Source organism: Cupressus sempervirens, chromosome 5, assembly GCF_028749045.1.
Source record: "Cupressus sempervirens isolate cs-2001-9-10 chromosome 5, ASM2874904v1, whole genome shotgun sequence".
In the NCBI taxonomy this organism is placed as follows: Eukaryota; Viridiplantae; Streptophyta; class Pinopsida; order Cupressales; family Cupressaceae; genus Cupressus; species Cupressus sempervirens.
This window is the reverse complement of record NC_143122.1, coordinates 584,583,280-584,594,667: the sequence shown is the minus strand read 5'-3', so window position 1 is coordinate 584,594,667 and position 11,388 is coordinate 584,583,280. Positions and strand designations below refer to the sequence as shown.

The following is an 11,388-nucleotide window of genomic DNA, read 5'->3' as shown; positions in this document are numbered from 1 at the left end:
TCATAGTATAAAGTATCCTTCAATAATCAAATGGGTCATCAAAAAATGAGAGAGCAATGGCTTCATCCCTAACTACAAATTTATCTAGATCCTCATCATTGGAACCCAAATCAGTTTCACTAGTCTTAGATGCTACTATATCATTAGGGTTCCTCCTCAAAATACTAGATAGGAACTCACATGAGTTCCACTAGTCTCAGATAAAGCTATGAGTGCACTAACTTTTAATTTTTATGGTCTCTTATGTTCATCGCTTTATTCAGTTAAATTTTCCGTTCATCTAAAAATGTGATGTGTATTCACATTGTGAAAGAGAAGGATGAGTAAAGGCAATGAGGAAATGCTTTTGTATCATTGATCATAAATGGACAAGGAAAATTAGGAGACATGAATGTAAGTTAAGAATCTTACTTTTCAAATAAATATTTGCAATGCATTTGGTTGATTAGTAGTTCCATTTCAATCAAAAAAATTGTGCATCAAATATGATTTTAATGATTATATTACAATACATATTTTTTTAATATGCTTTGTTTTTAATTATAAAAATAATATTTTTTCAATATTTTTGAAAATTAGATTCTTATTTATTATAGTTTTAATATATAAATAAACATAACATATAATATAAATAGTTATTATTATTATTCTTAATTTAAAATATTCTAATAATTATTGTAATATATTATTATTATTATTATTACACGCGCGCGCGCACACACACACACACACACACATACAATTCCAGAGCTGGCTATCATTCAATTTGAGGGGTTCAAATACTTTAAGAACTTGTTAGATCTTCTTGTAGTTGAGTTACCTTCACAACAGAAAGAAGATGAACTTCTTGGGAATATTCCAAGGTTGGTTTCAAAGAAACATAATTCTAGATTGATGGCTCCTTTCACTATGTCTGAATTACATAAGGTAGTATTTTCTCTTCTGGCTAATAAAGCTACAGGTCGGCTACAATAGAAGAGTAAAAAAAAAAAGACAATATTGAGAAGCTTCAATACTACAAATATTTCTCTCATTCCTAATATCAAAGAGCCAAAAATATTTGCACATTGTCATCCTATTTCACTTTACAACACAATTTGTAAAATTTTCTTAGAATCCATTTACCTCTGATTGAAAAATTTAATTCCTAATATAATTTCTCAAGAGAAAGTTGGTTTTGTGCCATGAAGGAAGACAATAGAGAGTACTTTGGTTGCCCATGAAGTCTTACACTCCATCAAAACACATAATTCCGCAAACTTTGTCATTAAGTTAGATATGATGAAAGCCTATGATAGAGTTCGCTAGCATTTTACATTAAAAGTGCTTGCTAGGTTTGGATTCTTGCCTAGTTGATGCAAGTGGGTTAAAGAATGTGTAACTGGGGCATAGAATTCAATGATTATTAATGGAGTTCAATTTTTCTTCTTTAAATCTTCTCAAGGTATTAGGCAAGGTGAACCACTATCTCCAATTCTTTTTATCCTATTGGCTCAATCTCTAAGTAAGAATATAAAATTTCAGCATGAACAAGGTTTATGGAAGGGTGCTTTAATCGTAGGAACTAGTGTATCAAATACACATTGATTGTTTGTGGATGACACATTAGATTTTGGTTTGGCTTTATTTTAGGAAGCTAGTTGGATATGGAAGACTCTTGAGCTATATTCTTTAACATCAGGCCAAAAGATCAATCAACAAAAGTTAATGATCTCTCTCTTCAATATAAAAATTGTGTTAGCTAATCAAATTGCGAGTTCACATTAGGCTTTTATGTGGATGAAGTCCCATCTACATACTTGGGTATCCCATTTTTTTAGGGCTCTAATAAACCTTCATATTGTACCTATATTAGAGATAGGATAAAAAGTCATATCTTTGCATGGAAAGTGATATGGCTTTCACTATTAGGTAGGATTCTATTAATCAAAATAATGGTGACAACAATTCCCAAATAAGTTATTTGGTTATTCTTAGAGCTCCTATTTCAGTCATTAATCAAATCAAGAAACTAATCAGGGAATTTCTTTGGTAAGGTAACTTGTCTAAGAAGAAAAAGGTCCCACTTGTTTCTTTAAAAGAGATGGGTAATTTAAAAGTTGAGGGAGGGGTAGGTTTACATTAGCTTTTTAAAAGAAATAAAGCATTCAATGGGAAGCTAGTGTGGCTTATGTATGAAAAACCTTATAGAAAATGGTGCACTATCACACACAAAAAATATCTGGATAATAATGATCTTGTGCACACTTTTACAATGTTGGATCCATATAAAGGGTCAGTTATTTTGGATTTCATGATGTCATCTCAAGAGGCAGTATCAAACTATATCACCTGTGAAGTTCATAACAGTATGAGAGTCTCTTTGTGGATAGTTTCTTGGTCAGGTATGCCTCCCATAGAAAAATCTCCTAAAATTATTGGCATAAGGGTGGTTACTACACAATATTGGGGCAACAAATTAGTAGATTATGCTAATTCTATTGAATTATTCTTATGGAAATTTTTGTGGAAGGATTAAATGGGCTTGCCTCTTGACTATTAGTAGAGATCTTTATTGATAATTTTGTTTGATGAGAGGGTCATTTTCTTTATTGACCATCTCTTTCTTCAGTTCTCTTTTGCATAACAATATTGGTTACATGTGCTTAACAAACTAAAAAAAAAGTATGCCTCTCCAAAATGACCTTTGGGATTTGTTTCAGTCTTAGCCTCTTATTTATTCTAGCTCATTATCTCATTACATTTAGAAATATGCTCAGTTAATAGTGGTGTGGATTGTTTGGTGGGAGATGAATAAACAAATATTTCAACATGAATTTTCCTGTGTAAGGAAAATTCAAGAGTATATTGAGAAGTCTATCTTAGAGATTGTGAATGCCTTGTTTTATATAATAAGGTTTAATCATTTCTTCTCAACTTTAGATGGTAGTATTATTAGAGGATGGAAAGATATTCATATTACAATGGGTTCCATTCCTAAGGTAAATTCAAAAGAGATTATGGACAGAGATTCCATTAAATGGACTCCTCCATCTAATGGCTTTGTCAAAATTAATTTTGATGGCTCTTCTCAGTGTAACCTAGGAGTTTTAGGTAAAGTAATTTGTATGAGAGACTACTTAGGGAGTGTGTTAGCGGTTAAAGTTGGTCCTATTCCGCTAGGGATAATTAATGTTGCAGAGGCACATGCTATTTTTTCTAGTCTAATTTTGGCAAAGAAGATGGGATTAGCGAAAGTTCACATTGAAGGTGATTCAATGATGGTTATCAATTAATGTATTTCAAGATCCTCGATTAATTGGACTATTTCATACTTTTTAAATAAAATTGAGTAATTGTTGTATTCACTCCAAGACTATTGTGTTTCCCACATGCTAAAGGAAGGTAATAAGGTAGGAGACTATTTGGCTAACATTGGGTGTGATGGCCAGCATCTTGAATTTTTAAACCACTAATCAATTAGTTTCATTACCATCTTTTCCAAACATATCAAAGATTTCTTGGCATGGAGTCTCTTGAATGTGTTGGCTGATATAATTGGTTGGAGACAACTCTTATCATCTCCATTTATATAATGTAATTGAACAAGGAAGTAGGGTTTTCTTGCTAGTTCTTTCCCTACATAGTTCTTGAACTAGTTCATTAATAAAATAATATTTCATGGCTCTATCCACTTTTTCTTTAAAAATATATAAAATAAAAATTAATATATACAAAATAATTTATATATTTAACTTTTCTTTTTTAAAAACAGACTTTGGAAAAGATCTATATAATGTTCTACAAATTTGAATAATTTTTATTTGGCATCACTTCTAATGATTAATTTTTTAACTTAAATTATCTTTATATTATAATATATAAATGTAATTTCAAAATAAGATCTATGGTTAGACTCTCATACTCTAACTTGCCTCATGCATGTGGTTCATGGGCGATTGTGTGCATGATATCTCTAGGACACCCATGTTGAGCACCATTGAAATATTATTTAAGATATTTATTATACTTACGATACATTTGAAATGAAACAAAAATATTATATTTTAAGAATTCACATTTAAATGAAACTAGATGAAAGCATTTAATATTTTGATTTAATGATGATAATAAGTTTGATCTAATGTACAATTTTATTTCTTAAATGTGTTTTTAAGATTCATCACCTCTATTACAAAAAATAAATAACTTGTTAGTACCAGATTTATGTAACTTATGTCATTCTTCTTTTTGCACTTTATAGTTGTACTAGTGTTACAAGACTCATAATCGCCTCCGACTTGGAAAGTCAAAATTGGGCTCCGACATGGACTTGGTGACCAAACTCAGCAAGGACTTAGAAAATTGAAAAACCCATGAAATTCAAAGATTTTTAAGGATTTAAATATTTTTTCATGCATGTTTAAGCCAATTAACATCAAATACACAGTACTTGAGATAAATATAAGCTACTTAACATAGATACACAAGTTTGCATAGATCAAATGAGTATAAATTTTTAAAATGAATTTCTCAAGGAAAAACTAAATGACATACATTATAGTATCACTATCAACTATCTACAATATTTATGGATTATGAAATCCATAAAATGATCATATATCAAGATAAAAACTAGAGTGTAGAAGACTAAGGCTCATAGTAGCCAATGTCCTACGAATATGCCTAAGATAAGTTAGGCAAGACTCTAGAGAAATCCTCTCTCCCTATTGCTGAGGTTGAACCTTAGGGGCATCCTCATCCTCACCCACATAATCCTCATCATCAAACTCATATGCATCATTCCTAGCCTCAAGATCCTGCATTTGGTCGCCTCATGCCATAGCCTCCTAAACTACCATCGCTAATACCTTTGCCTCCCAATCCACTTGATGAACCCCCTCCATGTCTTCATCATTGAAGATAATCAAAAATCTTTATGTTTCACTTTGCATGTGGATCAACACTCTTAATACAATCGGTGATGTATCAGTGCCATGGATCTATCTATGGAAAAGGAAAATATCGTAGTGATTTATGGCAAGATCATTCAATCTTTGCACAAACAATAAAAATGTAAGTAATTTTTTAGGTGCTCTGTATCTGTTTATGGCAAAGGAAAATATTGTAGTGATCAAAGACAAGATCATTTAATCTTTGCACAAACAATGGAAATGTAAGTAATTTTGTACTTTGTAGAAGCTTCCTACAAATTCTTCCTTTAAATCCTCTCAATGCTTAAGTGCAAACTACAAAGTTGCACAAACAATCAACAATTGATAAGGGAGAGCTAACTGGTTTGCTAATTTCTATCTCAAAACCCTAATATTCTTCTCTAATTTTTTTCTCTCTATCACAAGAATTAGCAAAGGACAAAATGACCTTTTTAGGTCAAATAGATGTTATACAAAGCACAAACAATTCACTTAACCCTTTTATTTTATTATTATTTGCACTTTATGAGTCTTGCTATTGGGAGAGTCCACAACTTGGGACTGTGCGAGTCCAAAGAGTCCTTTGACTCGGTGAGTCCATTGTGACTCTATGAGTCTACCAAGTCCGAGGTCAAAGGTAATCTTCCTCATTTTAATGAACTCTAGCTTGGACTCGGCAAGTCTTGTTTGACTCACAAAGTCTCGAAAACTATAAGTTGTACAAAAGATGAAGGAAAAACACTTTACTCTTGCATGTCATAAAATATTTTATTTTGTACTATTTTAATTGAGATAAGAAAATGTAAAAATCTAAATTGAAAAATGACGATTCTTAATATTTTACTTTATTCATTTAGAAAATATTCAAAATAATTAATTATTTTTAAACATTTAATATTCATTAATTGTGAATTGATACATTTAAGTTGTTGATTTAAATACATAATTTAGAAATTTAATTTTGTATCATGTAATAAAGAATAGCAAACTTTCCACTTGAAAAAAGAAAAAGAAAGATGTATTATTATCTTATTAATGATAATACGTCAAATATATAAAGAGGGAGAAATAGAAATATTATTATCTTATTAATGATACTACGTCAAATATATAAAGAGGGAGAAATAGAAAGGAACAAATAGAAAGAGATATAGATTGTGAGATGCATTGGGAAAGAGAAGAAGAAATATAGAAAAATGACCTTTTACCCATTGCACTCAAGGTGCCATTGCTATAGTTTATTTTTATTTACCTCTGGTACTTGCTGCTTGCTGCTAAGTTGGTACTTGCTGCTTAGTTTACACGCTCCGTTGGTGAACGTCAAAATCTGCATCTGTTAAAACGGTCTTTTACTCCGTGTACATCTCGAGTCAAAGAAGTCGCTCGTAATTTCAGAATTGATGTCGCAACAGCCATCACCACCAGATGCTAAAATTTTTTAAAGGGCTCTTCAAATGAGTTCATTTCATTCCAATGGAGTAACACAACAAACGCATGCGACAATGTAGGAGTTTTCTTGACTTGGAAAATACACATAGAAATGCGAATACAATAATGGAGAGGAATATGAGTGCAATGGCGTAACATGGAGGGAGGGTGGGGATTATTATTACTAGAGCTAACGACATGCTCTTTCGATTGCTTCCCAATCAAGCAGATTTCATGCCATTTTCTTTATATAAGTTGCTTGTCATTGAATATGAACGATACAGTATCTGCAGCAGCAGAAGCAACAGAGATATATAGATTATAAGGTGGAACATTTAGTCATTCCTTATATATTCTAAATAATGAAACAAGTGTATTTTTCTGAATCAACTGAATAATTTGTGTATGTCTTTCAAGCAGGACCATGATGAATCGCTTTCAAGTGGCCGCCCTGAAAGGAGGATTATTATTAATGGTGCAGATGTTGGCTTGTGTGGGATTGCAGTCGGATTTCTACAAAACGAGCTGTCCGAATGTGGAGACAGTTGTCAGAGACGCCGTTCAGGCGGGTGTGCAGTCTGACAGCACCATTTCTGCGGCGCTTCTTCGACTGCATTTCCACGACTGTTTCGTCCGGGTACTCGGCCGCTCGCTTTTTAGCTTTGCAATACATTTCTTTTGCATTTGAAACATGACATGAATAACAAGATACGTATGTTTTTGCAGGGTTGCGATGGGTCTGTTCTGATCGATTCAAGCGGGGGAAACAAGGCAGAAAAAGACGGCCCGCCAAATTTGTCACTGCACGCTTTCTTTGTGATCGACAACGCTAAGACAAAATTGGAGTCAGCGTGTCCTGCTACTGTTTCCTGCGCTGACATCCTCGCCTTGGCTGCTAGAGATGCTGTTGTCTTGGTCAGTTATATATGCTATTTTCAAAGCCTAATCAATGTATAGTTAACATTATGCTTAATATAAATACAAGTGTAGAAGATATCATTTTAAAGCTATTCAATTTATATTAATTATTCTTATCCACGTTTGACATACGTTAGATTAAAATAACCAAATGAATGAAGGCCGGGAAAATGAACATTAAAATGTGAAAAATTAGCATATAAACAAAATAACCAAAGCTATCATTAGTCAGATCCTTGGAACAGTAATAGTTTCACCATTCCAAACCTCTTTTTCACACACACATTGCATACAAGCACCTAGCAATAACAATGCCAATGTATGTACTTTAACATATGTGTAAATGGTGTAGAAACCTAAGATGTGAAATGTGGATGCAGGCAGGAGGTCCAGAGTGGGAAGTTCCTTTGGGGCGAAAGGATGGGAAAATATCAAGAGCCACAGACACCACAGCCTTGCCCGCGCCGACCTTCAATATTTCGCAGCTTCTTCAGAGCTTTTCGCAGAGAGGACTCTCAGCACATGACCTCGTGGCACTCTCAGGTACGACATAATACATAATTACATTTCTAGACTACTTAAACATCACATACTATCTTGATTAACTTGATTCTTATGTTAAAAGTGTTAAATAATCAAATTTAACTTACTTTTCTCAATCTTAATTTACTCCCATATATATATATGGCCCATTCCTCTCCTCTACTCTCTTACATCTATTGGAATAGGTTCTACTTATGACTGGCTCAATATTTCACTGCAGGGGGTCACACGCTGGGCTTCTCCCACTGCTCTTCCTTTCAGAAGAGAATTCACAGCTTCAGCAGCACAGAGGACGTGGATCCAAGCTTGCACCCGTCCTTTGCTGAGACTCTGAAGAAAGCATGCCCCGCCGGGAGCACGCAAAAGAACGCAGGAGCTTTGTTGGATTCCACAGCAACTCGATTCGACAACCAGTATTACAAGGACGTCGTGGCGGGGAGGGGTCTCTTCTCTTCCGATGCGGCACTTTATACTGACGAAGGAACAAAGCAGCTGGCTCACCAATATGCCGCCAGCCGCCTTCTCTTCTACCGTGATTTTGTCAAGTCGATGGTAAAGATGAGTAGTATTCCCGGACAGGGGTCACAGGAAGTTAGGCTCAACTGCCGCAAGTTTAATTAAAGATGAAGATTTGAAATACTGCGTAGAACTGAACTGAGAATTCGTAGATTTAGTGTAGCTTAGCTCCTCTTAATCGAAAGTTGATTACAGTCGTGTATGTGCTATGAATCTATTAACTATCAATGATTAGAATTTTTAGTATGGGTTAAATCATGACTGCTGTGTTGTCTTCAACTAGCTATTTTTTTAATGGGGCTGATTTAACAGTGACAATAAGTTCAAATATATAAGCCCCGACTAGGAAATATTTGTGTAAGCAACCTCACCAAATTCGATTCGTTTCCTTAAATTCGATTAACCTTTCAATTTCGACTGAATATCAAACAATCAAACTATTTTAATAGATTCTCCACTAACTCTTAGATCAATAATAAATGATTATTCTTAATGTTAAGACTTGACTTTGGATATAACATCTTAGATCAATCATAAATGATTATTGATAATGTTAAGACTTGACTTTAGATATAACATTTTGTTGTGCTGATTACAATAATTCACATTTTAATCAATTTATAATAATTATGGAATATTTCAAATATTTCAAATTCAGTTATTAATGTTTGGGATTGAAAATCATAAAAATGATTTTATATATATATATATATATATCTCAACTGGATGAAAAAATAGTAGATTTAAGGATGTGATATTTTATGAAGGATGAATGGTAATGTGATCAAGGTATAATTATGTCACTTTCTAACATTCACATAGATTATACCATTGTACATAGGAGTTGATATATGAAGGAGAACTTTTGACACATTTACTTCATCATATGAAACATAAATATAAAGGATAATCGTGGTCCTCGATTATCTTTACAATGATATCTAGTATAGTCTAATATGCATATCTGTAATTTACATCATAATACTGTACAAAATATAAGACCAAGTCAAAGGACTATTAGGATATTGGGAACACTACCACCTAGATCGGTTCTCTTCCAACCATGTACATGGAATTTTCTATTTTGGTTCCCTCCTTTTTTTAATATTTTAATGAATTCCTTTGCATATACATGGTCTAAATTTGTGTTTGCTTAGTCAACGAAGAGAAATATTTGAAATAATTTTGATTAATTCAGTAAGGAGAGGGCCTTGATCCCATACATCAAGAAGACAAGAAAACCACAACACACCAACCCAACCTTTAGGAAATTACAACCTCAAGGAAAAAAAAATAGGACACGAAAACTTTAAAATATTACTCAAATACTTATAGTAAAATGGAATATATCTGAGACTACCACTTCTACTACTACCACCACACTTCTAACTCTAATTGTAACAATAATTTGAACAAACTCATAGTCCTACTTGTACAATAGTTTGAGGATAGACATGGATAATAAACATACAATATATAAGTCTTACAAAAGTATAAAACATAAAATAGTAGATAAGTGAAAACCAAAATAAACTAGAACATTGATAGAAATGAAGCCTGCAAGAAACACAATTGTTGAACATGAGGAAAACAACCTCATAGAATCACTTCCTTGGAAATGCCTATGACCATTATACTAACACTTTCTCTACTCATGGTTTCAATCAATTGATTCTAAAAAGGTGAAAATTCTTGAAATGGTTAATTGCACATAAAGTTTATATGTGCAAGTCTAATGTATGTTTATTTTGTATTAGTACTTTTAAGAAGGTGAAATCATATTAAATGATTAAATAAAAACTAGGGTACATGATAATATAAAATTATAAAATGGTAGGAAAATATAAAGTGAGACAAGTTTAAGATGTTAGGATGCTTCATGGATGACTTCCAAGACAACAAAATATAAATATGTTCAAGAGTCCATCTAATGTGTTAAATTATGATTGTTCCTAAATGTGCTATACTATGGTTGTTAAAGACTATAAGAAAATGTATATATCCTTTCATCTTCTAGAATAATAAATTTTAGGAGGAAACTCCAAGATGTTGGATTTTTTCATTTTGAGATTGTATATACCTTAGAACAGTTTGGTATTAAGAAAGAGGAATGTTTGAACCACAAAAGATAATTACACACAAGAACTACAAAACTACTCAAACCAATAAGTGGTCATAGAATGTAGGAAAAGCTTAAAGATCCCTTTGTTGCCTCCCAACCTTCACCACTTTATTAGTAAAGCTATAAAATCTTGACAAATTATTATTTTTTCTTTATAAAAAAAATTAATTGTATATAATAGTGATTTATTCTCTTCCTTAAGAAAACAGTTTAATATGCATCCCTAATAAATCCCTACAATCTTGGCTTAGGTCAACAAGGGAGAATTAACATTGTTGTTTGTTAGTTTTAGGTAGCTTGGATATCTATTCATCCATATGTGATTAATTGGAAAATAATTGTTAGAGTTACAAAAAATAATTATTTGTTAATTAATTGACTCCTTCTAGAAGCCATTAGTAACCTATTGGTTAGGTTGTTTTAATTGAGAACCAGCTAGAAACATCTTGGTTAGGAAGCAACTAGAAACTTCTTGGTTGAGTTGTCTTGATCAAGAAGCAACTAGAAACCTCTTGGTTAAGTAGTATCAAGGGAGGCATTTGGAGAACATAACGGAATAGAGGAACACAAGGAGTTGTAGGATCATTTGTAGTGTTAGCAAATGAGTTTGTAGTAATAGCAAACAATCTTGTGGTGTTAGCAAGGGCGTAGTGATAGTGTTGCGATAGTAGTGGGGAATATCAATGGGAGATTAAATAAGGAGGTTGTCTGAATTCTACTAGTGAGGGGCAAAGAATCTTGTATCTAAAGGATTTGCTAAAGTTAATATATTTTCCATCTGTAGAACTGGTTTTTCCTTAGGGATTTTTCCAAGGATAATTTGTCCAAAAATATTGTGTTCTCTGTGTTTTGAATTTTTTTTCATATTTTATTGGTGAAGTTTCAATTGTGATATTTTTTTATATTAGCTGGGAATTTATTTTTAGTAGTTCAATAATCATTTACGAT

The 11,388-nt window shown here is 32.6% G+C and overlaps 1 protein-coding gene across 1 annotated transcript; it reads left to right on the top strand.

Annotated features, from left to right (window-relative positions):
* Positions 1 to 6,616: 6,616 nt before the first annotated feature.
* On the top strand, positions 6,617 to 8,576 carry PER64 (Peroxidase superfamily protein). The gene is made up of 5 exons (XM_089785958.1): positions 6,617 to 6,667; positions 6,762 to 6,978; positions 7,068 to 7,256; positions 7,640 to 7,802; positions 8,023 to 8,576. The coding sequence occupies exons 2-5, from the start codon at positions 6,766 to 6,768 to the stop codon at positions 8,421 to 8,423; spliced, it is 966 nt and encodes a 321-aa protein (XP_089642084.1). The 5' UTR covers positions 6,617 to 6,667; positions 6,762 to 6,765; the 3' UTR covers positions 8,424 to 8,576.
* Positions 8,577 to 11,388: the final 2,812 nt, after the last annotated feature.

What these genes read in the sequence shown, in the direction of transcription:
- PER64 (XM_089785958.1), top strand. Translation starts at nt 6,766, where the DNA reads ATGATGAATCGCTTTCAAGTGGCCGCCCTGAAAGGAGGATTATTATTA. An exon ending in TCCACGACTGTTTCGTCCGG is followed by an intron (nt 6,979 to 7,067) that starts GTACTCGGCCGC and finishes ATGTTTTTGCAG; the next exon opens with GGTTGCGATGGGTCTGTTCT. An exon ending in CTAGAGATGCTGTTGTCTTG is followed by an intron (nt 7,257 to 7,639) that starts GTCAGTTATATA and finishes ATGTGGATGCAG; the next exon opens with GCAGGAGGTCCAGAGTGGGA.